Source organism: Oxyura jamaicensis, chromosome 7, assembly GCF_011077185.1.
Source record: "Oxyura jamaicensis isolate SHBP4307 breed ruddy duck chromosome 7, BPBGC_Ojam_1.0, whole genome shotgun sequence".
In the NCBI taxonomy this organism is placed as follows: domain Eukaryota; kingdom Metazoa; phylum Chordata; class Aves; order Anseriformes; family Anatidae; genus Oxyura; species Oxyura jamaicensis.
Window position 1 is genome coordinate 18,014,965 of NC_048899.1, and position 27,480 is coordinate 18,042,444.

General features: G+C 50.4%; 1 protein-coding gene across 2 annotated transcripts; it reads right to left on the minus strand.

Moving 5' to 3' along the window:
- Positions 1–25,944, minus strand: SH3BP4 (SH3 domain binding protein 4). Of its 2 annotated transcripts, none has more exons than XM_035330888.1 (5): positions 25,793–25,944; positions 17,565–17,777; positions 11,957–14,319; positions 3,253–3,441; positions 1–2,935 (listed from the first exon to the last, which is right to left on the minus strand). In XM_035330888.1, the coding sequence occupies exons 2-5, from the start codon at positions 17,680–17,682 to the stop codon at positions 2,711–2,713; spliced, it is 2,895 nt and encodes a 964-aa protein (XP_035186779.1). In that variant the 5' UTR covers positions 17,683–17,777; positions 25,793–25,944; the 3' UTR covers positions 1–2,710. The 2 variants fall into 2 exon arrangements, with proteins under 2 accessions (XP_035186779.1, XP_035186780.1); XM_035330889.1 differs by lacking the exon at positions 25,793–25,944 and adding an exon at positions 21,974–22,247.
- Positions 25,945–27,480: the final 1,536 nt, after the last annotated feature.

The following is a 27,480-nucleotide window of genomic DNA, read 5'->3' on the forward strand; positions in this document are numbered from 1 at the left end:
TGGAATAGTAACAGCTTTAATTGCAATTTTTTTTTTTCCAAAAACATTAAAAAAAAGATTGTAAGTACAATAACCAGTTACTGCACAAACTGTGGCAACGCAGAGCCCAGACACAGGTTTCAGAGACGGGCTTGATGAATAGTGGGCAGAAGGCATCTGAAGGATGCACGCCCAGTCCCAGCACGTGAGGAGAGACTGGATTTCTGACGGAGGACAGGACAAATTAATGCAGTGGTTACCCCATGGACCCCAAAATGAGCTGGCTGTGTTCCCATGATCCTCAAGGAGGGGTGTGCGCAGCCAAGGGGCTGAGCATGGGAAGTTTCAGGCTGCCACTGTGAAATGTTAAGCTGGGTAGACGGAGTACCTGAGGTAGTTAGAAAAACCAATGGTGGGGAGGGGAAGTGCTGAAATTTAGGGATTTTTATTTGGGGATGTTCCCATCTTGTCAGAGTCACGGGAGGCTAAAACTTCTGCCCAGGAGGGTAGGGGCTGCCCTCACCTGCTGCGAACAACCTGGCCCAGCTCAGTTGTTGGGGAGCCCGGCACAGCCCGCACTGCTTTTGAGCAGCAAAAGCCAAGATCTGGGCAAAGCAGGTGAGGAAGCCACCCCTCTGCCTGCTGTCCGTCAGCAGATCTGCCTGCTGGCAAAGGCTGAGCCTCTTGCAAGAGCTTTTCCTTATTGCGTTGGAGATTTTTGCTTGGCGTAAGGAAAATGTGCTCTTATGGTGCCCTGCTGTTGTAGAGAGAAAGCAAACACATTGCGGGCTCAGCTGTTGGCAGACCCTGTTTCTGTGCTATTTTATGTTGCATAGGAAACTCCTTAAAGCCCCTGAGGAGAAACTAAGGTGCTATTTACTTCTTGTGGGGTCTGGTGAGCGTGACCGCTTCTGGGGACACAGTTTTGGTTAGAGGCAATGAGATTGTGCTGTGGGAGGACGATTCATTCTCTCTGGAGGCTGCCGTGCCAGCACCATCGGCCACCAAATGCCTGCATGCTGCAGACCATACAAGCCACACCACGCTGTGCAGCATGAGCCAACCAAATCACCCCACACGCCTCTTGCTGGGGAGTTAATGTCACCTGCAGCTTCCTAGGAGCTTCATGGTGGAGAAATGAAGTCTAGTGCCATGAAGCAAGGCCATGCAGCCCTTCTTGTGTGCTGCTACCAGGCTTTTAAAAGGTACTTTCCCCACACTTTTTTTCTTTTTTTCTGGTTCAACCTGAAAGAAAACTATCCTTAACAACTAACCTTTCGGTGGTAGCAGCATTTCGTTATAAAGAGACTTTGCACTTAAAATATTTTTTCTGTGCAAAAATATTTCCCTCCTATGTAAAATATTTCAAGGCTCGGGGGCAGAAATAAGAGGGGAGGTTGTTCAAAAGTCAGCTATAAAACACCAGGGGCAAGTACGGGCACTTGGTACCATAAATATTTAGCTCAATGGCACCAGTTTTATAGCAAAGGATATTTACAAGTTCATCTGGAACTTAGCAGCCTTGAACAGCCCCATTCAAAGCCCTGTGAAATCAATGGCAATGAGCATTAAGTCACATAACATATCTGGAACATCTCTGTTGAGCTCGAGAATAGATTTCAAATAGGAGAAACAATTTCTCTCTTTTTTTTTTTTTCTTTTTTTTTTCTTTTTTTTTTTTTTTTTTTTTTTTTTTTTTTTCGGTAAGGTGATAATATGTAGATTACAACAATTCCCTCCCCTTTTCTGGCCTCCTCCCCAGAACACGAGCTTCTGGAGAGGAGCACCCAAGTAATTTGCTGCAATGGCAGGGCGAACCATTCTCACCACCCTCCCACCTATCTCACCAGGCAGCAAGGAGCAGTTCTTTGCATAACCCCAAACTTCCAGCTTCTTCCAGACATGTCCTGCAGCACCCAGGTGGGATGAATCATTGGCCAAGCGCCAGGGGCAGCGTCACTTCTCATGGTTAAAAACAGTACCTGCGCATCTGAACAGAGGCAACGAGCCTATCCACAGATGACAAAATGCATGTTTGCAGGTAGGCTAAAAAAAAAATGAAAAAAAATCAACCAGAGAGGTCATATGGCCTGTGAACATAGGGAAAAAAAAAATTAAAAAAAAAGCTCATTTCTGGTGTAAGATGCTTGCTGGGCTGAGGACATCCCAAGTTCATACGGTGCTCTACAGTCATGTCTGGGAGTTTGCCAAAACCTGACCACGGCAGTGGCACAGGGCATTCACTGTGCTTCGTCTTAAATACATATTTACATGAGTCACGTTCATCTCAAAAATGATAATTTAAAAGCAGTTTCTACAACATAAAAAACAGCAACAGCTTCCCTCCAAAGTGGTTACAACCTTTACTGCTCATTAAAAAAATTATATTTTTATTTGTAAATGCTTAAAAAATGTGTTCTCTTTTGTGATCCCTCCCACTCCCCTCCCCACCCCTTGTTCCCTTTAAACTTCTTAGTAAGAAATAGTTTAATCAATATCAATTCCATATGAAAAGCCATCCCTTCTGGATGCATTCCCATCAGGAGGAGGGTCATCTCCTGCTGATCTCCAGTCCTGCTGAGAACTTGCAAACTTTGGCCTCTTTAAACCTGGGGAGAGCAATCTCCACATGTTTTTAAAATCAACCGCTATAAAAAAGGGACAAAACACAGAAATATGGACAACACCATCAAATGAGACATGGACAGAAGTATCGCTGCAGGGAGCTGCGCTAGATGGCGAAATCCTCGTGGTCCTGTGGGCTGAAGGCAGCTGCCCGGAGCATGTCCAAGGAGTTGACGAGGATCAGGGTGCCGGTGAGATGCTTCCAGCGCTTGGTGATGGGGTTCTTCATCTTGTCCAACCCCGTGTGCAGCTCCTGAATCACGTCACGGTAGCTATCACCCATCTGGCTGCTCCAGGTGAGGAGGAAGTCGTACGCGGGCTTCCACATGGCCTGCAGGGCAGAGGGTAGGAGAGAGCAGAGCTGAATGTGAAATCCAAGCCTTTTATCAGTCTGCCTCGGTGGCTGCCTTCCTCATGTCTGTGATTCAACATCCAGCACACAAGTGGTGCCATCCCCAGCATGCCCTGATCGCAGAACTAACATGTTCAGGGTGAAAACACCCCCAGGTTTCCCTCCCAGTGCACCCAGATCCTTCTCATTCCCCAAAGGCACACCAGAAAACCATGCAGGAGGTATAGTGGCTGCAGGCAAAAACATGCTTGGGAATGGCATGAGACCCTCTGAGACTGAGGCCCATCTGCTCTCACCTCGCTGTCCACCACCCCCGTCTTGTCCCGGTGCGGGGCCTCGTAGGCATCCATCTGCTGCTTGGAGACCTTAGCGAGCTTCTCAGCAAGCTCCCTCCAGCGCTGGGCCACCTCCACAGCTGTGGTCAGCAGCACAAAGTCCTGGATCAGCCTGACGACCAGCCCCTGGCAGTCCATTTTCAGCAAGGCCTGCGGGACCATCACGAGTAAACAGGAAGACAGAGTCAGGGTAGGCCCAGGGAACCACGTGGGCAAGTCCCTCAAGAAGCCATCCCCATATCCTCCCACCTCCTTTCTGGCAACAGCTGGTGAAATTAGGCCAACAGGCTCGACAGGAGCAATCCCATTGACTGAAGGAAGTGCCGACCCCTCTTCAATGAGGCCTGTAGCTGAGGCTGGCCACCACCTCCTCAGCCTCATGTTCTGGGCCATTGCTCAAGATCCTCAGGCACCACGTAAGGAAGTTAAAGCAACTCAGCTGCAAAAAACAGAGGCCTTTAGCCAAGATAATGAATCCATTGAGCTCCTTGCTGTTTACACCCAGGGGAGCAGTGATCCTTGGTGCAGACAGCACAGGTACCTGAGGACTGTCCCGAGCACTTAGTGGGCACAGGCCAGCCACAGCATTTTAGGGGCAAGACCTGGAGATTTGCATCAGGAGATGGAAAACCCAGAAAAAGGGCCAAGCTAGAGCACTGCAGGACCTGACCACAGCGCTCATGTTGCTTGGGATGTGCTTACTGTCTTCACGTGTCAGGTCAGAAACCACCTCCTTTCCTCATCAGTTATTAGGCTATAAGTTGAGAATTTCTGCAATTGGCTTTGAAGAGGTGGAAAGGAGAAACTGCTTCAGTTAGGGACACCCACAGCAGTAAGTTTTCTAGGTACCAATAGCTTAGCCAGAAAGAAATGGACAGAGCAGGTCCAACTCCTATCTTCAGGTAACGAAATCCCACTAATATCTGTTCAAAATGCAAAGCAAGTTGCAGCAGTGAAAACCCATGATGCAGCTCAGGAAAGGAAGGATTTAAATGGTGATTATCAGAGGACAGAATCGGCATCCCCCAGTGTGTGCCACAGTCACAGCCAAATGTGAGGAAGGAATGACAGCAGACTTAGGAGTAACTTGTGTCCCTAGATAAATCCTCCTTTCAACCTTTAGTGTCTATGGACATGTGTTTTACATTATGGAACAAACATCCTTTTTTAAAAATAAGGAAGTAAACAAACAAACCAAAAAGAACATCAAAACAATGCAAACAAACCCCAGACAATGCCCTGGGGGACAGTTTACCACCCAGAAAGGTCTAATCATCCCTCTCCCTCCATGCTGCCCACCTCTGCACGGACTGCAGCAGTGCCTTTGCAGGTTCATCACATGCTACAAAACAGAGATGCATTTGCTAGCTGCTGCCTTTCCTTTTTGTCAAGTACCCTCTTTTTTTTTCTCAGTGTTTTTAAGAGCTGGAGCCACAGCGACAGCAGAATCAGGATGGCAGCTCCAGGATGGCTGAAGACCAAGGGCACCACTTGGTGTTTTAGCAGGGGATCTCACTAAGGATGCAAAGCACAGCTTGGGGATAAAGAGGACAACCCCCCACGAATGATGCAGAACACCAGTGAGGCACACCTGCTCAAGTGTTCCCACTGGAAACATCACCAACACCTCCACAACAGCATAGTGAGGTTATTAGAGAAGTCACAGATCTGGGGAAAGCTCTCAGAGAGGTCCAAGCAGGGCCTTCAACAAGCCCCAGCTGCTTTAGTTCTGAAGAATAAGAGGGGTTAAATCCTCACATGCACTGGTTTTCACAGGGACAGTAACAAACAGCTGGGGGAAGATGGTAACATCTGAAACCACTCCAGCAATTTGCAAAGCAAATATATGTTGATTTCCTTATCTGTTTCCAGCTTACACAAAGCAAAGCTGGGCTTGAATCTAATTACTGCTGTGGACCAGCATTTGCTTCTCCAGCAAAGTGCTTACACGTTTCCTCTTCACAAATCGCTAAGAGAAGTAATAAGACTTCTTGTTAAGCAAGTAAAATACATTATAAAATAACTTTTTTTTTCTTTTTTTTTTTTTTTCTTTTAAAGGGCATAAGCATTTAGACCTCACATCTTTGCCACACTTGTAAGCACCTCTGCAGGTTGTTCTAGGCCCAGCTCCCTGGCGGTATTATCATATCATGCAACCAACAGATTCATGCCCCTTTCCGCTTGAAGAAGAGGATTCAGATGGTCCTAAAGAGGCACAGATTTAGGATCACACTCTGGGGTCTTCTCTCAGAGACTGCCCGTCAGCAGGTATGAAACATTAGAAATCAGATGAGACGGAGGCACCTTGTTCTTCACGCTCCTCTGGTCACTTGCGGTGGAGTTTGCCACTGCAGTTTTGCTGTGATCAGCTGGCCCTGGCCTGGGGAAGATGTACCCGGCTGATATTTCTCAGCCATAAAGTACCTGGGAGAAACACACTCTGCTTCCCCATGGACACAGGAAAAGGGAGTAATGGCAGGGGAGAAAAAGGCAAAAGATGTGTTTTTTTTCATTCATCTTCCCCAGGAACAGGGAGGGAATACCCAGGGTTACTGCAGAGCTAGTACCAAGGTGGTAAATCCTCCCTAAAGATGTCTCTGAAGCCTGCAGACCCCTGCAAGCCATCACCCCGCTTCCGAGGCAGGGCTGGGCACAGAAACCAGCCAGACCCATTGAAATTTGTGTTTACAGGCAGCCTGATCACCAGCGTGCAAATGCTGCAAACACTCAGTATTTAGCACACAGCAGGACAGCAAAGGCGGCAAGAGGCAAAGTTGCTCCCCTCAGCTCAGCACATTAACTCTGAAACCTACTGATAACCAGAGAAATGCCTTCTCCCTTCGCTGTGCCTCTGGAATTTCAGCTGGGAGGCTCGACCTGTAAATCACGAGCACCAAGCGAGCTGGGGAAAACATGGGACAGCGAGGAGAGGCGATGGGAGAGGGAGGGCTGCAGCCAGACAAACATATTTATGACAGGCAGGCACGGGGCTCTGCTGCAAGCCCTTGCTGCCCAGCCGGGATTATCAAGGTTTACAGCAGACTTAATCCTCCAGCAGGCGCTTTTGGGATTATGCTACCATTTCTTTCCATCCTCCTCCCTCGGCCTGAGCAGACCTCCACGGACAGCTGGAGGGACACAGCTGGCTGTTCTTCTCGCTCTGTCCCAGTCTCCTCGGTACCCGGTGATGCTCCCTGCTGAGGCCTGACCTGGGCTGTGCTATTTTTTTCCACTGCTTTAAAGCTGCGTGTTGTTAGCGTTCGCCAAGGCGTTTGTTAACCTCGGAGAGGCCCTGAGCCTGCTCCACCAGCCAAGCGTGCGGCGTAGCAAAGGAGATGGTTTGATATTCAAATTCCAGTTCAAAGCAGAGGAGCCTATACTTAAAATGCATCCAGGGGAGGTTGAATTTGCATCCCGGCTCTGAAATGCAGAATCCCATTTCCAATCCTCTAATCACGGCAAACAGCATCTAAGCAAACAGGCAGCAGGGAGCCCCGAGGGGGTTTCAGCACAAAAGCTGAGGAAGGAGCTACGGAGCGGTGGCTCTCCTTGGTTGAAAATATGACTGTTTCCTGTGTGCCCCTTTCTGCTCCTGCCAATTTCACTTATTCTTATGGAGAAAAAAAAAAAAAAAAAGTAAAACCAGCCCTGAAGACTGACTGCAGATGCACTGGGGACACCCACCACTGCACACCTCACAGTCCCTCCTGCTACCAGCCCTGTGAGCACCCAGCCCTGCTCTCACCCACAAACTCTCAGCCCCCAGCACGCAGCTCCAGAGGAGCCATGGGGACTGTGGGTGTGTTGTTTCCTTCCCCCTCTTTGGCCAAACTGAAGGTAAAAACCTTTCTCCTTTGCCCCAGAAGTGGGAAGTATCACCGAGTTCACTCATGCCTGCCAAGTGCAGTGCAGGCCCCAGAAGGAAGCAGTGATGGAAATGGAGTTTTTAAATTAGTTAATGATTTTTTAAACAGCATTTAAATTAGAAAGCACCCTGGAGGGTCCAAGTGTTATCACGCATTAATCACTGCCTGAAACAGCTGGAAGGTATCTGGCAGGGGAAGTGTAGATGTGGTTACAGCAAGCAGTAGTATTTAGTGTCCCATTAACCACCGAGGGAACGTGCAATGGGGCCGGGACAGGGCTGATGGGGAATGCCTGGGGAGGGGGCACCAGCAGCGGGGCCATGTTGCATAGCCCCAGGCCAGGTCGGATTTTTGGCCTGAGGGCGCCAACTCTGCACTGATCCCCTTCTAAATAACCCTGGCTTCAGGCATTAAACATCCCTTACATTTAGTTGCACCTTAGGTGCAACTGCAGGAGACTTTTTTTGCAAGAGCAAAATTGCACAGGAGCAAGAACAGAGACAGCAGTGATCAGGCACAGGGCTCCGAAACTCTGAGGAACAGGAAGGCACTAACAACCCCCTGCCAACCCCAGCAAATAGAAGCGGGTTGTCTTGTTCTGTCTGGAGAGCGAGGAACCTGCAGGAAGGTCACAGCCAGCACCTGTGCCTCCTCTCTCCTGTAACCTTGCTCTGGCAGGGCCTCGGTGAAAGCATTTTCCCTGTCAGCTATGTTTGAGGGAACACTTTTCTTTTGTTCTGCGCGTATCACCTGGGCCAGACACTGAAAATAAAGAGAAGTAATTAGAGCATCTTCTTTTTTTTTTATTGTCTGATGGAGGAAGGTAACTCTCTGGGGAAGGAGGAGCAGAGCACTGCAGCTGGGAGGCATTGGTAGCATTTCTGCAGCTTTTTATTACTTGTTAGGGGTGTAGGGCAATATTTATAACTTTTGTGTATGAAAAGCAGCTTTTGATGGAGTCTTGCAAGCTATCCCTCTTCCTGTGCTGATTCTGTAGGAGAAGCTATATCCTACAGAAACATCCCCACCAATGTCACTACAGCACCAGATAAGTTCCCCTGAAGGCAGAAGAAAGGTAGGAAAGAAAGAGAAAAAAAGAAAAGAGAATGGCAGAAAGGTGGTTTTACCCCGGACCCACATGCTTGCAAGGACTACCAGCAGCCAGCAGATTGCTGCAGGACGCAGGAGCAACAGGGACCCAACGTGAGCAACCTTGGGCTGGCAGGCTGCACCAGCAATGAGAAACCAGCTTCATCCCTTCATTGCTTCTTGGTAGAAAAGAGGCAGCATGCACACAGCTGCGGTCACAACAAATGCAGAGAATAAAATGGGGGGGGAAACATCTTTGTCCCGTGTTAATGTTAGCAGTAGTCTGGCGAAGAAAAAGCTCACAGGTTCTTCAGCTCTCCGCAAACATGCCTACTGGCATTTTTAGCAGACCGGTGCTTTTCCTCAAAAGAAACGTTTATTGGAAAGGGTGATAAAAATGACAGCATCTCAAAAACCCAGAGAGAGGGAAATGCTGCACCTCACCACAGGTTTAACTCCAGCTCCAAGGGCCAGGTAGTGCACTCACTGCATGGCAAGTCAGGTCAAGTTTCTCAAATGAAACCTGGCATGGCTCTCTGCGGCAGCCTGAGTGCATTTGATCACACTGTGGTATGTGACTTAACGTTTTCAAAACCACGCAATGCCTTTTCCTGAAACCTGTGAATTTTCTGGGAGTCCAAAGGGTTGGAAACGCGATGTAGTTAGCACCTGCCTGCTGGGCTGCTGTCACTGACCACAGGGATGCTTCTGGTGTGTGTGGGGGAAGCACGTCACCATAAAGCTTTTCCGTGGAGAGGGGAGGGAACACAGGTCTCTTCTCATCAGTAGCAGCCAGGTCTGGCAGCCCAGGTTACTTGCCTGTCTCTTGGCCCAGAGACGTTTTTGGAGACAGTACCTGCTCCCTGCTGGGACATGGCTTGGAAACAAGGCTTACTGAGGAGTACAATGAGCACCTGAAACCAGAGCACAGCTCAAGCATCCCTGCTGCTCTGGGCAGGGAACGCTGTCTGTAGTGGGCAATGAAGGACACACCACAACCCCGATCCCACTGAGCACCCGGCCCAGCCCTGCATAGCCTTTCTGAACAGCAGCAGGCACAAGCTTGGAGAATTTTGCAATGTGGGGCTTTGATTCCTACAGGCTTGGTTAGTGAGATGATCTGTGTGCTGTCTGGTTTTGATGGGCAGCGAGGGAGGAAGGGAGAGGTAGGTTTCTCCTTCCGATGTGATGACTAACTTCTGAGCAATTCACTTACCCCCAGTTACCTTCACACACTGCTGCTTCTGCTAGATTAAAAAAATAAATGCAGATTACTTATTAACTAGTCCTCATGACAGGGCTTTTCCATGCTTGGCTACTGGTGTATGGCTTTGCCAGGGCGATTTTGTGTACTCGACACCGAAGTCAGATAAGGGTGCTTACCACTTCTCTCTTCACAGTCCCTTTGAGATGAGACAATCAATTCTAACACAAAATGGCCCGATCAGGTTTTAATCCAACCAGTTCTTGCCAGCAGACGTCAGAAAGCAAGTCCATTTGTTGCAAATAAAATGAGATTTAAACGCAGCAAAATGCATTACTACTCAGTTGTCATCCCCCGAAACATCTATTTCATTTCTTTTGTTTTTAAATCACGCTCACTTATTTCTTTGTAAGCTAAGGAAGTCTGACAGCAGCAAGGGGCTTCGAAGAAGCACAGCCTTCCATCAGGAAAAGGGCTCATCCTTTACCAGCAGGCTCAGGCTCACAAAGATCTTGCACGGAATAGGAAACGGAGCCAATGTTCAGGATTAATCTCCATTCAGCCAAGGAAAATAAAACCTGCTCTGGGACTCTGCATGAGATGCATCCCTCTGGGAGCGGTATGTTTTCTGGCAGCTTATGGCCCTCCCCCTTGAGTTAGTTGCTCTGTGAGCACCCAGAGAGCCTTATCTTTTGTCTTCATCTCCCCGGTTAGGCCTGGCACAGCTTTTCCATGACCTACAGACTGTCTTTGACCATTGGACACAAAGGGGATAAAAGAAATGCTGACATGTTTGCAAGCCAGTAAAGCAAACAGCACAAGGCCCGAGGAAGTACTCAGCAAGAGGAGCACACATTTCATCCCATCAGCCATGGAGGTGAACGATGAAAGGCACAAAGCCTCCTTTGGAGGAGCCCCGGGGCCAGGCAGCGGCCTCGGCTGGCACCTCTACCCACCTAGGCTGACCTCCAGCCCGTCAGCCTTCAACTTGCCAGGCTCTTCTGGGGAGGGCAATGCAGCTTTTTAATATCCTTGCCCGAAATGAACGTGTGCAAAGAGAGCTCCAGCGATCAGTCTAATTGCCCTGTAACAGGCGTGAGTCACAGACTTTTGGAAACGATCTTCCCATTTTCCACAATGACACCAACAATCAGACAGAGCTTCTTACAAAGAGTTATTAATTGCGCTGTGCTGTTAGGCAGAGGAAGTACATCCACAGCTCATCCATCCTTAACTCCCCAGAAAAAATTTCCATAAGTAATGAAGGGCTCCATGCTCATCATAATGCCTTACACCTAATGCTCAATCCTCACATTTCCCCATTCTTATTAAAGGGATGTTGGGATACGAAAGACTTCAACCTGGGTAAAGAGGGCTGCAGCTAAATGCCTACTCATAATTTCATTTTGCATGCTGCATGTTCCTGCCCTACTGCTTGTCCACATCATTGCCAAGCAAAGCTTTTGCTAGTTCTTAATTAAATTGGCATTTTAAAACACATGATTCACTATAACTCGGTTATCTACTTCTCCAAAACAGACTGTTGAGACGTGAGAGCTGAAATCTCTTCTAGACACAAAGTCCTGCATTTTCTTTGGCCCACTTCCTACAAAACGCTAGAAGCTGTTATCATAAAGACTATTTCTCATAAGAGACTTTCTAACAGCATCCTAGGAATACTTGCAGGTGGCACTTCCCCAAACTCCCGCAGAAGCTGTCAGGACAGCAGCAAGCCAGGCATTTTGCACGACTTGCAAACACGATCCGCAGCTGAACATAAAGCACCCCAATACAGAAGTGCCCTTGGTTTAGCTGTTACTCAAGGAGAGAAGAAGCAGACATAACCTGACATTTTTATTGAGTAATTTTAGGTTGTTTCATAAACATAAAGTCATAGCACCCATTCTCAGTGCAGCCATAAAACCCCTCTCCAACATGCTTTGATGAATTTGATCCGATATAAGCACACACAGCCTGAGAGGTGGTTTGCCTGCCACGCACCGTACAGGAAAACTGTTTGTTTCTTGCCTTTTTCCAGTTTTCCATGCTCTCGTCAGTGTTGCCATGAAAGCCAAGAGCTCATGCACAGACATCACTTTGCCAGCAGCTCTCGGGTAACTCCTTTACAGGCACATCTTTTAGCTATCACCAAAGGCTATGCAAATACCCAGCAGCAAGGCCCAGTGCCATGAAAGCACTGGATCAAAATCACCTTGATTTTGAGGGCCTTCAGATTAGCAAGCCTGTTTGCTTCCCTCGCACTACGTGTACATGCAGTTTCTCACCCAGTGCTTCCCTCATTTATAGCCACAATCCCATTAGCCTGTCAATGCATGTTACGACATGCCTGAATTCCCATCCGGCTATGCCGAGCAGCCTGCGGAGGACCTTTAAAATGCACTTCATTCTTCACAGACTGAATTAGGAAACCTGAGCTCCCACTCACCCTAACCACTCAGACTGCGCCACGGAGAATTAAGACGCCCTTGGCAAACCTTGGACTCACCGTCATCAGCTCCTTCTGGAAAGATTTCCTGTCCTTGTTCTCTGTGTTGTTGCAGTCTTCCTTCAGCTTCTCCAGCACGGAGGCCACACGCTCTGGCTCGCTGTCCAGCTCTGCTCGGCAGAAAAACGTGAGCGGCAAGTTCAAATACCCCAGTGCATCGGCAAAGGATCGCCAGCTGCTGAGGTTCTCCATGAGCAGAGTCCTCACGGAGGCGTAGATGTAGGTCAGGAATTTGCAGGGCCTCAGGATTTGCTCAAGCAACAGGCTGGTGGTGAGATCAGGCCCAGAGAAGTAGCTGGGTTTGACCTTTCCAACCACCAGCACATTTTTGGTGTGCACAAGGCCTATTTTGCCCTGGTAGTAGCCAATATACCACTCTTTTGTCCACAACTGCCCCTTCAACCTGATCTTCTCCTCACTGAGGAGGGCTATGACATCTCCTTTCTTGTACTCCAGCAAATAGTGGTTCTTGCTTTGCCGCACCACTGTTTTCAGCAGTTTGCCGTACTTCAAGTTCAGTACTGGCCGGTCCTGAAAAACTGGATACTTGGCAGTGGCAGCCAGAGGTGAAAGGATGATCTTTCCAACCTCATTCTTCTTAAGGAACCGCCTCTGCCCTGTCGGTTTGATGGCACTTTTAGGAGGTGGCTGTGGTGTCTGGACACAGAACTGGGTCAAAATGGCATCCTTGTCGTCCTTGACCTGTATCCTTAGTGTGAAGTCTGAGAGCTCATTGGGGTCGTGGGAGGTAATGGGGAAGATGAGGCGGCTGACCTTGCCCAGCTTCATCTGGAAGCCTCGCACAATTTTGGCTTGCTCACTAGCTTTCACCTCATAGTTGGTCATGTTGGAGAACATGCAGAGCTTGAGGTCCTGAGGCCGGGACAGAGCAAACTGGTGCTTACCCCAGAGCTGTAGGGCAACCGGAGCTGGGCTATGAGACTGTCTCGTGACCTCATTCACTAGGAGAGTCTTGGGTGCACACTCATGCCCAAACACAGCCACAACTGTTTTAAAGGAAGGGTGAATATGTTTTGGGCCATAGACACCAACCGTGATCTTCTTGCTGATGTAATCCCAAACAGTGTATGGGTAGAGGATGTTCTGCCCTTGAGCTACAGCCGCAATGTACATGCAAGGCTCTAGATTCTCCAGCTGCACCTGGATTGTGTCCCCATATGAATATCTCAGCTGCATGGGTGTGTATGGCCCCTCTTTCATGTCGCTCCGTAGGCATTGTAGTCCTACCAAACTCTTGCTCATGATGTCGTTCTTGACCTCTGCTGACACCTTCATCTCCAGAATAATAAATGTTTTCACCTCCATGTTGCTGAGTTTGATCTGCAGGACCGGACTGATGGTGCTGCACTTGTCACTGTTCAGCTCCAGTGGTGGATCTAGCATAGCTTTCATGGAGATCTGTTGCGTTTCCCCAGGGCACACATGACCCTCTGGCACATGGATGCTGATGTTGGTGTCTGGAAGCTGAACAGCTCCACCAGAGCTGTCCAGTTTGCAGACAATGTTGGTCTCCACTGGTTGTGTCTGACCCCAGCCAGGATTTTGGCCAAGCAAATCCAAGTCGTGGCAAGACCGGGCCAGCTTCCTGTGGTTCAGCCACGCGGTTCTAAAATCTTCCCGGCTCTGGAATTGCTCAGGGGTGGGAGACTTCAAACCGTTGAAGAAACCTGACGATGCTGGAGTATCTGACTTCGCTTGAAGAACAGACAGTTCAGACAAACTGTAAGAGCGTTTACTTCTGAAGAAGGGATTGTCCCTTTTCACAGGCTGTTCCAGGTCCAGCCTGTTTGTGGATGGAAATTCATCAAAAATATTACCCATGCTGCTATTAGCGACTGAGCTAGAAACTGTTGAAGTAGGAGGCCCTGTGTCAAAGAGCAACAAGTCAACAGACATTTTAGAGTTGGGCTCTCTGTCTGAGCTGGTCAATGTTTGTAAATTCCCATTCAGAAACGGGTTTGTCTGGACTCCATTCAAGAAAGGGTTGTTATTGTTGGTTTTCAGAGAGTTTCTTTGCACATCGGCCCATTCTCCAAGCAGGTCTAACTCCTTCACCCCCTCGTCAGGGCTCTCCAGTAGATTGTCTATCATCCCGCTGTCCGTCAAGGAAGAGTTGCGGTAGTTTACAGGCTGGACGTAGGAAGAAGGGATGTAACCCATTTCTGTAGTATTGTGAGCATACCACCACTCACCTCCTGATGTGTCTAAGACATAAAGATGGTCCCCCTTGGAGAACTTCAAAGTGGTAAAATTAGTTGGACAATAATCTTTGATTGCTATTACTTCCTTCGCATTTCCAAAGGATGTGGGATTGTCAACCAGCAAGGCACTAGGAGAAGGCACTGCAAAATGAAGAAAAACAAAGCTGTAAGAAATCCACAAGAGTCACAAGGTACTTAAAATAATTTCTTTCAGGTAAGCAATCCATGCTACTTTATGCAGCAAAGCCAAGGTAGTTTTATAGCATCTCAAACCTATGTTTGTTTTTTTTTCCTCTAAGATTTTTAAACAAGACTTTTCCCTTTACTATTTCTGATAAATTCATGCTGCAGAAAAGAATGCCTTCTCCAGAGTGATGGGCATCAACACCGCTGGAAAGAGCAGCAGGAGTTGAGATAGGAAAAACGGCAATTTGTTACCCTCCTGTGGAAGCAAGGCCTGGGCAGAGAAAGCAGGTCTCCCAGTGCAGTCAAGTGTCTTAGCAATAAGCCTCCCCCTTGATTCAGAACCTCATTCAGTTGCTTCTAGAAGTGACAGCCTCTAAATTCATGGATGAATGATGCACAAAAAGGTGTGTTGGAGGGAGTTTCAAGGGAGTCAGAGCCCCTTCTTATCAGCTCTTTTGCCCAGCACATCCAGATCTAAGCTCCTGAGGGTGCATGCTACAATAGCAGGTACCCCCCTACTTTTTCACATTTAAAACAACAGAAGTTAATTTCAAAAGGAGTTCTCAGTGATGTGCTGCATAGGAAGAATTTACGTGATCCTTCACAGCCACTATCCTACAAATTTGGTCAGCGGTATCCTCATGTCTTTGGCCACCAGCTCTGTAGCACTGCCATTTTTCATTCTCCATGCAAATAGTTAACAGCGCTGCTGAAGGTGAATGCCTCTTCTGTGAACAGGTTACATGGTAACTCAGGGTGATGTTCACAGGCTAGAAGTGTTCTCACTCTTCCACAACCCCTCTGCTGCATGTGTGAAATCTCTTATGTTTCAGGGTAAGAAGCAACCAAGGGTACCCACTAAGAGCACATCATAGTCCTCCATTTTCATGTCACACCACCCAAAAAACCAGCACCTCACTCCTCATACATAGCATTTATATTTCAAAGCTCCTCAACAAAACAACTCATTTTCCAAACAAAGTCAAGTTATTTGAACCAGCAGAAACAAACACAGTATTGACCACCCACGGCACTGGCACAGACCAATCGCCCTTTCAGCAATGCTGAGCAGCAGGTCCGGCTGCAAGTTGTTTTGCTAGTATTATCTGATCCCAATTGCAAACAAAACAGTTCAATTAACACTACGCATGTTCACACTGTCACTGTATTTATTGGTTTTGCTCTCACATTTAGGACATACTTCTGCTAAGAATCACAAGAAATAAGCTGGAGATAATGTTATATCAGTATTCAAATGTCCATTATCTTGCAAGACAGACCTAAAAAAACAATACCATGGGGGAGAGAGGGAAAAGAGCTGGATTTTCTCAAATACAAAGCAGCAAGAGAACTGGGAAACCATCTGCTACAACAGGCTTGAGAGCTCTCTGGAGGGAAAAGGGGGATTTAAGAAAGACAGGAAGCCCCTAACATCCCAGAGACAAAGTGACAGCAGAACAGACTGCTCATCCCTCCGGGCACTAACTGCAGGCAAGCAGCACTTCTTGGACAAAAACTACAAGAAAAGGGAAACCACAGAATGTCAGAATGCCTGACAGCCCTACATAAAACATGGAAATCAAAAAAATAGACTTGGTACAGCCATGGCACAATTCACAATATCACTACTGAAATACACAGCAACTGAGGAGCAAAGAACAGTCTTTAGCTATAAGGACTCTAGGACTCAGATATTGGAAAAAGAAGAGTTTGTACAAACTAAACAATTCATCATTAACTCACTTCCCCTGCCCAACCTCCACCAGCAGGTAAGGAAAGTTGTGAGGACATTTATTCAGTGTAAAACTATATATAAACTCTGCACTGAAACTATTTTGCCACCCTGGCAGGAAGCGGCTGTTAATTTAGCTCTGCAGTCTGAGCTGTTTGCTGGAGAGAAGCATGGTGCAGGGCTACCTGCAGTTGCCCCCCGGGAATGCTCCTGGTCCTGTGGCCAGCCCACACGGTGCCATGGCTAAAAGCAACATGTTGCTAGAAATCAGCATCTCTCCTTGGTGCTTTGAAGAGGCTCCTTGGCTTGGGCCACTTAATCTTGCCAAGACCATGTTGTTTGAAGTGGTGATGCAAAGCCAAGCTCCAGGACTTGAAGACATCCACGAGATCTCATCAGAAAGCCCCAATAAGGAGTTTAATAACTGTGTTTTTAAATAGCTGCAGTGAAGAGCTGCCAGACCTCCAAACAGGAAAAGCCTGTGATTTCAGCTGCCCTCACTTAGGACCACACTCTGGCTGCTGAAGGGCTATGAAGCCACGGAGATGTGCTAACGCTTCTTGAACTGCGGCAGCTCGGTGCTGTGACCATGTCCCTGGGCAGCCTGTTCAGTGCCTGACCACCCTCTGGGTACAAAACCTGTCCCTAACCCCCAGCCTGACCCTCCCCTGTCCCAGCTCCATGCCGTTCCCTCGGGTCCTGTCACTGTCCCCAGAGAGCAGAGCTCAGCACCTGCCCCTCCGCTCCCCTCGTGAGGGAGCTGCAGGCTGCCATGAGGCCTCCCCTCAGCCTGCTCTGCTCTGGGCTGAGCAAGCCAAGGGACCTCAGCAGCTCCTCATACGTCTTGCCTTCTAGACCCTTCACTATCTTTGTATCCCTCCTTTGGACACTCTCCAATAGTTTTATGTCCTTTTTATACTGCGATGCCCCAAACTGCACACAGTGCTCAAGGGGAGGCCGCCCCAGTGCAGAGCGGAGTGGGACAATCACTTGCCTTGCACGAATATGGGAATGAGTAATGAGTAAAAGGAAGTGAGTAATTCCTATTTTTGCATTAAAAACAAACTAATGCACAGCAAGAACATTTGATGTTCTGGTCTGTTCTTGCCCCTTGTGTAAAAACAATCGCTTTTGTGCATGTCTATTTTTAAAGATGCTCATCACATACTAACTTCTACCTCCACTTGGAGTTACTTCTTGAGATCCATCTAATTTCTCTCTCATTTGAATGCAACTATTGGGCCGGGTAAGGTAAATAAAGTAGAAAAAAAAAGTGACAAAAGGAAACAAAAGGATTATACACACAACCTGTTCTGGGGAAGGGAAAACAACCCCATGCAATTGCCTTGTCACTGGCTTTGTCTGGCAAAGCCATTTCTTCTCCTGCATGTGACAAGGTGGCCCCAGGTCAATACGTGTCCTGTCCCAGGGGGGCTGTGACCCATGCTGGCCCACTGGGCCCCCGCACCTTTGACGTCGCACAGGCTGCTTTCTGAGAAGCCGTCGCTGAGGTCAATGAGCGTCCCCTCCGACTTGCACCGTGGCAGGGCACTGGAGTTGGCTGCCCGGATCCTCTGCGCCGCCATCTCGAGCCCGCCGAGACGCCCAGGGCTGGGGACTGCTAGGTGGTCATGACCTCTCTGCAGACCCCAATGTCACCACAGCACCCTGGGGAACCAGCCTGCAGACAAAAACAAAGCCCAGAACGTTAGCAAAGCCTCCAGCTTTTTTTGCTTGACACCCACACAGCACACCTTGTAAGACGCAAGCTTAACACGTGCCACAGCTTCAGCCTCAAGCTGACTCAGGGCAGCTGCATCCTCCCTTTCCCATTTGCTTATCAAAAAAAGCACTCCAGGGAAAAAGCCATCATCTCTCCGCACCTGCATGCCAACCCTACAGTGCTGATTCAGAAGAACTTCCTCATATCAGAGAATCACAGAATGATTAAGGTTGGAAGGGACCTCTGGAGGACATATGGTCCAACCCCCTGCTCAAGCAGCTTGTTCAGGACCATGTCCAGGGTCATATTGCCATATTCTCCTTAAAGCATCAGGAATGATTACCTCGGTACTCCTAATAAGCAAGGTGCTGCCTATAAATCACCAAGGACTCTGGATAGCAAGGACAGCTTGGCCTCGCATTACACGGCTGCTCACCACGACCCTGTACAAACCAGCCTCTCTGCTTTAAGAAGCTGCTCCCAAGGTGCCAGCAGCACGACAGATCTCACAGGCATTGCAGTCTGTGCACACCCCTTTGCAGCCCTTCTCCCAGACCTCACCAATGGGACTGTCCAGAGACACAACCAGGCTGGGACAGCACCCACAAATGCAGACCTCTTCCTCTGCCACAAAGCCTGTTCTCCTCCACTGCCTGACTTCACGCTGCCCTCCTCTTCCCTGATCTCTTATCCTTTCCCCATTTCACACACATCTATCAGACCCAAAGTGTAAATGGATTTCAGGGTGCTTAGAGCAAATACAGAAAGCACCTTGTCCTGCAAACAGAACCAGGCTGCCCCTGGGGATTCCCTTACAAAGTCACCACAGGACACAAGCAACAAGATGATGACAGAAAGACTGTGGGTGAGGTCTCCGGCAGTTTCTTTGAAGGCTCTGCTCTCCAGCAGGGCAGGAAACACCAGCTGCCAAGCCATCACACGCAGCTCTGGGGCCATGCTCCAGTCCAGCCCACGCCACTGGCATCGCAGCTGGCCATGCAGAGGAGGTAATGGGGTGGCATTTCTACCCTCCCGCCTGACTTGCTCAAGCTTGCGGAGCTGGTGGCTTATTAGAGTCACTCGCCTAAGTCACCTCAAAACCACATCCCCGTGTGCTGTATCCTACAGATGCTAACGGATCCCGAGCAGAAGAGGATGAGGCTAAGCCTTCCTCTCCGGTGGCTTCTTGCAGTTTCCAGGCTGGTAAGTGGGTACTTGCCAGAGATGTTTTACTGCCATGGGATTTGGGGATTAACCCACGTGGCAGGGTGGTGGCAGAAAGCTCCAGCAACCACTTTCTTTTTTCTTCCAGAAACACTTGCAAAAATACTCTACAGGGTTAAACATTGTGGAAGAACAGACACATCGCTGCACTAGAGCCAAGAGAAAAAGTAGCCCATTTCCTGCTGCCTACAGAACACGCCGGTCCTTTGACCACAAACCCAGTGGCTGATGCAAGCACTGGCAATACCTCCTCTGGTGTCACCAGGGCTGCTCTGGAGCTTGGAGGGTGGCCAGAAAGGCCAGGAGCACAGGGGTGAGCAGGCAGACAGGCTGGCTGATGGCACGGCTGCAGCACAGAGCCCGAACCATGCTCTGCTCTCTCAGGTTTTCACCAGGGAGAAGGTACATGCTCCAGCACCAGCCTGGCAAACCCCGCCATCCAGGTCAGAGCCCCAGCAGGCATGCCAGCCTGGCTGCAGAGCACCACCAGCTCTGAACACAAAGCCCTCCGCAACCAAAAGCTATATCCAAATCCAAATTCCCTGCCTGAGCTCAGCAACCCAAAGGGCTTTTAATCCCCTCCTAACATTGTTCTCCCTTCCTCCCCGCCCCATACAAGTTTTTCCCTTGCTTGAAAACCAGATCAAGCAGAAAATAACTCCCAAACCCAAATTCCTCAGACGGTAGAGCTCTGCTGGGAATATGGAGATAAAGGAAACATGAAGACAAGCAACTGCCAGGGCTGCAGCTGGCTGTTATTACACCAGCGGGTCTCCGCAGGCAGGGTGAGGAGGAGCAAGCCCGGAAGGATTCAGTGCCCTTTGCTGGAATGCAGAAAGAGGAAATTTGCATCCCAGGCGGGAGAGTCTGAGCAGGAGATACTCCAGCCTGCTTCAGTCACTTCAGAAGCCATCCCAGGGCTGGTATGCCAGGAATGCAGTTGGAGTAAGGATGCAGGAGGCTCCAGACAGAAAGGAAAGAGAGAATTTTTGTACACTTTTCTGTTGGAGAAGACAGTTGTTTTGGGTCCTGCTGGAGCACTCTGGAGGGAGAGGGGTTTGCACACCCTGGGTTCTGCCTCTGGCGAACCGTGCAAAAACTCGGTAGGGTCTTGTAGGGCTTCTGTTGCCGGGCTGGAGGGTTAAAGCCCTCCATGGCTCCACACAAACTCCAGCTCTAGATGTGCAGCATCATTGTCACAGAAACACCTAAAGTGGTGAATTTTTCCCAGTTTCAGCAATTCTTGCACACAGTCCTCTTAAAAGCAAACAAAAAAAGCCAGACTAAACAAATACTTTGACAGCCCTGCGTGGTGAGCACTGCTCGAAGATTCTTGAGCAAGAAAGAAACCAGTCATAGATAAGTGGCTTTCCTGGGAATCGAAGTGCAAGCCATGAATACATTTTTAGATACCTGCCTGGTGGTCCAGTGCCAAATATTTTTAATATCAGTAACCACGGCTGTGAACTGACAAATCTCGGACATACCCACAAGCCTCGCAGTGCCTGGAATGTGCAAGGATGCTCCCCCTCCCCGTCTTCCCATAACCACTACATGGGAAGCTTTATGCTAAAGGTCTGTGACAGATGTGATTGTGTGGAGAAACAGCTGGGAAAATAAGCCCTACATGCATCCCAAATCTCAAAAGACAGCAAGAATGTACATTAAAAATGACAGATTATGAAAAACTATTTCCTTTCCCTGACGCAGGATCTTGTTCTAGATGTAGCAACGCTACCCCACGCACAGAAGGATGTGGGCGCACCCACCCCACTGTAACTTTTAGGGAAAAGTTTTAGGGGAACTGGGTGGGGAGAGCAGTGTTTTGGAGCTGACAGCCCCAGGGGAGGAACAGGGCTGATTCTGAATGCAGAGCCGGGACATAACAAATCAGCAGGAATAGGATTGCTTCTTCAAACCTGGCCTCTGTGAGAATAAAAGGGACAGTCGGGTGCTGGGTTGCCGCGGCAGGAATTGTTTAGAAGTCAATTCTATAGCCATGGCTGAGACAATGGTCTGCAAACTCCTCTGAAAGCACTTTAAATATAGAATGGGAAAAAAAACACAGCTCCATCTGTTGTCCCACAGCAATAAACAGCATCCTTAATGAGTGGAGGAAAGGAAACGGGGGGCGAGTTAGTGAAGACCTTTTCCCCCCATGTGCGTCCCTGTCTGGCAGCAGGCGGGGATGAGGCGAGGAGCCCCGTGCAACCACTTTGCCCTGTGCAGGCGAGGAAAATGACGGCATCTCAACACACAACCAGCTCCAACGCACCTGCATCCACTTTTCATGCCAGTTTGCTCCTCCCAGAAGGGAAAGGCAAAAAATCCAATCTACCAGCTGTGTGCACCCCTCTGACACCAAGCACAGGGCCACCTCCACTGAGACTCCCCCGTTTTATTCTTCCCCAAATCCTAAGTGGGCTCGGGGGGTTATAGGATGGGCAAAGCTTTACAGGAGCACCACCAAGCACGCTCCTACAGCTGCTGGCTGGCACCACGCTCCTTCTCGCTGTCTTTCCAGGGCACAGAAGCGCCAAGGATGGCATTGCTCCTGGACAGGAACAGCGTGGCAGCCAAACTCCCAACCACCAGCACAGAAACGAGCTTGCTTTCCCCGTGCACGGCTCCTTGTGCTGACATCCTACAGGGTGACGGCAGCTGTTGTCTCCTCCCCACCCTGCCTGCTGGATTTCGGCGCCTGGGGGACATCACGAGCCTCTGGCCTCACATCCTGTGACTCACCCCTAAGAGAATCAACACAGCGATTTGCGACAGCAACTCGCAGAGCAGACTCAGCTGTGCATTACCAGGGCTACAAATAAGTTTTGTTTGATGGGGACAACACCCAGACAGGACACGCGAACACCAGACCCTCACCATGCTCCTCTCTGCCAGCCGAAGGCTAGCGGCTTCTCAAGGCTAATTACCTCCACGTGCTGTCCCCGGCGAGCAGGATCTCCCGGGTCTTGAATCAGAGCCATTTGGGGAACGCCTGCTCCCGCACCTCCCTCCCGCGGGATGTGGGGGCTCTCGTGGTGAGCAGGATGAGGAGCAGCATCGAGACCCCGGTGACTGGGGCGGTGGCAGCGGGGGACCAGGACGGAGCCGCCGCTCCCTGCAGCGGATGCTGCTCCTCGTCGGGAGGGGTGGCTTAGCCCGGAAACCAAGCCCCAGCCCAGCCTGCTCCTGCTCCTCGGGGCTCTCCTCTATGCTTTTTGTGCACCCCACAGACCCCGGTGCCCACCATCCTGCCCAGCCCGGCCTGATGGTAGCATGATGGGGATGGCAGCAGCAAGCCCCATACTCCCCCCGTTATAGCCCTGTCGGTCACACCAAGCCAGTACTGGTGGGATTAAAGTACACGTCCACCTCTGGCTGCATACAGCGGTTATTTCTACCATCAGCTGAGCCTCCTGGCTCGGCACCTCTGTTTAAGCCTTATTCTCATGCTGGATTGACAAAGAGGCCCGTATCTTATCTAGGGAATTTAATCACCGCCGAACTACAAATCAAAGATGTAGCACAGGCATCCCAGCCAGGCTAAACTGGATTAGTGCAGAAAAGCAATTTCAGGAAAAATACTCGTCGGCTGTCTAATCCCCACGTCTGCGGGCCATGAAGTACAAGAAAAGCTCAGAAGCACATAGAAGCAAAATCCTTGAGGGCAGGTAGCAGGATTTGCTGCCTGCCCAGGGGTGGCTTCCTGGGAGCATCCCCAGGCATGGGGCAAAACACAAGCCCAGGGAGCTGCCCACCAGTGCTGGTGACCACAGAAAGTGTCCAGAGCAGTCAGTGTATGGGGAAAACCTGAGCCCCTGCAGGGTGAGCAGCACCAGCGTGCTCAGCTCCATCACGTGCTGCAAACCCAAAGAGCTGACTTTGGTCACTTCTGTCCTTGTCAACCCTCTCCCATGGCACAGGGGGCCAAGTGAGCTGTGAGAGGCCCCTCCTCGACCTCCCACATCAGCTGCATCAAAACACCTTTGCTTACCACCCCGTCTCTCCTGTCCCAAGGCTCCGGGGCTGCGAATCCCACCAGCACCAGCTGTCCTCTGACAAGCACCCGCTGCAGCCAGGGGTAGGTGGGAGAGGACTATGAGGAGCCTGCGCTCATCCGAGAGCCGGTGATGGAAATCCCCTGACTGCTGAGAATTTTTGCTGATAAGAGGGAGGGCTCGCGGGGCTGCCCGGTACCAAGCACGGGGCTGGAGATGGAGCCAGGACCTTCCACACGCAGCCCAACGAAAGGCAGCAGGCGTGGTGCTCGCTGCCAAAGGGTGGTGGGGAGGATGCCGCACATCCCCGGCCAACCTGCTCCTCCCAGCAGCTTGGCCAAACCGGGGATCTGCTTGCAGCACACGCTCACACCCATGGGGAACAGCAGGAAAGGAGCCACGGTGACACAAGGCAGCCAGCTAGTCCTGCACAAACTGCCGTGCTCGCAGGCGCGTTCTCCCTGGGTAATAATAAAAAGCCCATCAAATCCTTCAAGGGAAAAAGTTCAGGGGGAACCTTCCCCCTCTGGCTGCACAGACCCTTTAGCCAGAGGCACCTTCCAGGCCTGGTGAGCCTCTCTCTTAGCAGCCCATGAGCTACTAGTCAAATCAGAGCTGCATCTTGCCACAGACTGGAAGGTGGAAAGAGAAGAAAGAGCTTGCAATCAATCGCTCGTCGTCCTCCTCCAGCCTCCCACACCAAAGCCAAGACCAAAACCAGTCACTTGCTGCTAATTATTTTTCATTTACCTTTTATTTACCAAAGTCAAGATCCCCCTAGCTCTCTTAAATAAAACAACAAATATAACAGAAGTGGTTTTGGAAGTTTTAAAACAGTCAGCATTATTTAAATGCAAGTGAATTTAACTCTTTGTAGCTAGAAATTAATTTTCCATGGCTAACCATGGAGCATATTCATCCCAGACAATAAATTCACTGAAAATGTTGCTTCTGTCACTGCTACTATACTTTACGTGACTCAAGACCACGGAGACGGGCACAGCGAAGACTCCTTCCAGAAACCTGGGCTGTTATGTGCACGGGGGACACCCCAAGACCTGGAAGAGCCGACGAGCACCTGCTCAGACAGCACCTGCTCAGACAGCGCCAGCTGACGTGTCTGGGAAAGCACGCCGCAATTGCGCTCAGGAGCTGAGGCCAGGCTGAGCCACATCTCCTGAGCCTGCCCGACTCTCCAAAGCTGAGAAAACCCACTAAATACATCGCCACACGCTGCCAGGACTGCACAGACCTCCCCCTGGTGCCACCACCATGGTAGCAGGGTCTGGCAGCCAGCACGCTGCAGTGAATCCTGGCTTCTTGCGTGCTGCTGACCTTGGGAAGACGGAGTCCTGGGGGCAAAGCACCGCGCCCCCTGCCAGCCTGGCCTCTTCTGTGAGGCACTTGGAGCCTTGCTGGTAAGGAAGAGCTGCCTGCTATTATTTTTTCACTGGAAGCCTGGCCCAAGCATCTCGGGCCACATACCCTGGTGATTCCCAAGTTTGACACCTTTCTGTTATCTCCTCCTCCTACTTCACCACTTGTGTTTGCACAGCCCATGCTTTCATCTTTCCAAAAAAACACCAACCAAAGATAAAACACTCCTTAAGACAACACAAAACACAAGCTCTTTGTACCAGAAAGAACATGTTTGTGTGAACTCACGTACGCCCCGGAACAACTCCTGGGAGACGTGAGAGAAGAAAACGTGTTGTTTTAGCAAACGAGAAGGGACTTGCAGAAACACGGGGACCTCCAGTCCCTCCCACGGTGCCCTCATCTCCCATGGGTTTGTTTCAGGTCCCACCCCGGGAGGCTGCGTGCAACATGGCACAAACCCTGCCAAGCCCTAGCGAGGAGGCTGAGGTTCGCCTCTGACGTTCAAGTCCAGAAATAAGAAACTGGAACATTCAGAAAGAAAAAGAAATATATATATAGTTATCTGTGCCCACCCTGCTGATGGTGCTGATCCCACTTGGCGTGCCGAGCAGCAGGGGCTCGATGCTGGCAGCTGGCAGCAGTGTTGGCCAGGCAGCACAGCCCCTGCCAAGTGCTATGGAAAAATCCAGCCTGCAAGGACGGGACGGCAGGGAAAATGCCAAGTGTCTCAGCTTGAGGTACACCCGCTCACACTGCTCCCCCAGCGAGGACAGGCAGCAGGGAGCCAGAGGAATGGCAGGACGATGCTGCACGCCCTCGTCTTCTTCCTCTCCTGAGGATGCTGGCACGCCGAGAGCCGCAAGCTGCTCCCATTTAGGGCTCCTTACGAGCACGGTGCTCTTTGCCAGCCCCAGCACGCAGGTCAGGCACGGGAAGGATAGGAATTTGGTATATGCAAGCAATTCAACTCACAGCTCTTGGGGGTACAGGGGGCACTGCAGGGGAAAAAAAATGTGATTACTGCTGAGCACGTGTTCCCAGCGTCTGCTGGCACCTACAGAGAGGGAACCCGTTACAGTCTCCCTAACGGGCGCGTTACCCTTTGCAAGCGAGGCAAGGAAGGACAGGAAAGCTTCCTTTTATAGCAATGACTTTGGAGCACGAGTCTCATTGAAAGTCAGTGCTGGAGACAGAGATGCAAACGGCTAAATACAGATTAGGTGCCTTTGGGGTAAGAGAGCTTTCCCTGCAGCTCCTGCTGCGGCTGCCAAGCGCGGGCCCCAGCCCTACCGCTCCCCACTGCCTTCGTTATCCATTCCCCATGCAACCAGCCACCGAGCCAGGAGAAATCACTGCCCCAGCAACGCTCACCTCTGCTGCAGAATTCACCAAGGGCCCCAAAACGCCACCAAAGCCAGGTCAGGACGACTGGGAGCCAACACAGCAAACCCACCGAGAGGGCTTGCGAAACGCATCGCGCCACCGAGCGCTCCTGGCTTCCAGCCCCGACCCAGCAAACACGAAGCACAAAGTCCAGCTCAGAGCGTGTCCGGCTGGGAGAGCGGCCCCCAGGCAGCCTTGGGATGTTTTTTTCTGCCTAAATATCAGGCAGCACTTCTGTGCTGGGCGGGTGCCGCAGCCCTGGCACAGGCTGCCCACAGCCTCTGGGGTCTCCTCCTTGGGGAGCTTCAGGAGGCGCCGGGACGTGGGGCTGGGCACCCTGCTCGGGGTGTCCCTGCTGGAGCGGGACCGGGGCAGGTGGGCAAATCAAATCTCTTCCAAGAGAAAAGCACTTCCTAATTCAGGTGGGAAAGTCCTCGGGTTTTTTGTACAGATGCAGATGGAGCCTCCTCCACCAGGGCAGGGGGATTCTTCCAACCAAATCCCCATGGGGACCATCGAAAGCACGAAAATCCCAAATCACATCCAACGCAGAGTTCCCAGGGGTTAAACAGAGAAGCCACAAACCCCAGTTTCAAACCCCCAAAGGGAACGGGAGCCCAGGACAGTGCCTGTGAACGTGCAGAGCCGAGCGGCAATGCAACGAAGCAGAGGCGGCTCCGGGAATCGCTGCTGCAAGGCACCAATTAGCAGCTTTAGCACAAGCCACCCTCCCGCCCAGGCTCCCGATGCCTCTTTGCGCCCGGAGGATGTTTGCTGGGGCAGAGGAGGGCGAGGAGACAGCGCTTCAGTAGCACACCGGGCGCTGCCTTTGTAAGCACCCGGGCTGTGGGAGTTCAAGCAGGGCAACTCTCCCTGCCCTCCGCATCAGCTTTGTTAATTGCTTTCAGCTCGGCAGCACGGCAGCTGGGGGCACGGCAAAGCATGTTCTTGCTTTGGAACGAAGAGACGGGTTTTGCTCAGTGCTGTTAGCGGCCAGCGGCTTTTTCAGGGGTCAGGAACAGCACCAGCTCTTCCTCCCAGCCCTCGCAAGCCCCTCCGAGGTCTTTGCAAGCCCAAGAGCTCTGCTGATGGCTGCAGCTCCTGAGGTTTGCTCAGAACCAAAAGCAAGAAACAATCAACCTTTCAGAAAAGGGGGAACTGATATTTGAGCCAGTGCGGGCCTCAGAACACGCCAACACAGGGAACCTATGACAAAGGAGGAGTGAAAGCCACATCTCCAGAGGCGCAATCCAGCCACTGACTACAGGGAGACACTTTTAAGGAAGAGACAGCCTTGTCTGTCAGCAGAAATCCCCTCTGTGGCTCACGATCTTTTATCTTACGCCTTAGAAGAGGAGGATGGTTGGCCCTGACGATCTTTGGGGTCTTTTTTTTTTTTTGTGTGATGCCACGGTGGAAGAGGTGCTTGTCACGGTTCCCCATGGAATCTCAGGGCAATGTTCAGAAAGAGCAGGCTAAGGGCAGCCAGAAACGTGCCTTCTGGCATAGGATATGCCAAGGCAAGCACGTGCACCCAAAATTCACGTCACTGTGCTGCCGTGGCCACTGTATTAACCGTGGCAGCAAGCTGGTAAACTGAAATGTGAAAGCTTGAAGCACTGTAACAAAGGCTTTCCTTGAGAAACTGGGAGTAACTCCCCCTGCTACTCCCAGGG

Bases quoted from the DNA above. Each gene is read 5' to 3' on its own strand.
- SH3BP4 (XM_035330888.1), bottom strand. From the start codon at position 17,682: ATGGCGGCGCAGAGGATCCGGGCAGCCAACTCCAGTGCCCTGCCACGG. The intron at 14,320-17,564 runs GTGCGGGGGCCC...TTCATTTTGCAG, and splicing joins CAGCCTGTGCGACGTCAAAG to TGCCTTCTCCTAGTGCCTTG. The intron at 3,442-11,956 runs GTGAGTCCAAGG...ATGGTCCCGCAG, and splicing joins TCCAGAAGGAGCTGATGACG to GCCTTGCTGAAAATGGACTG.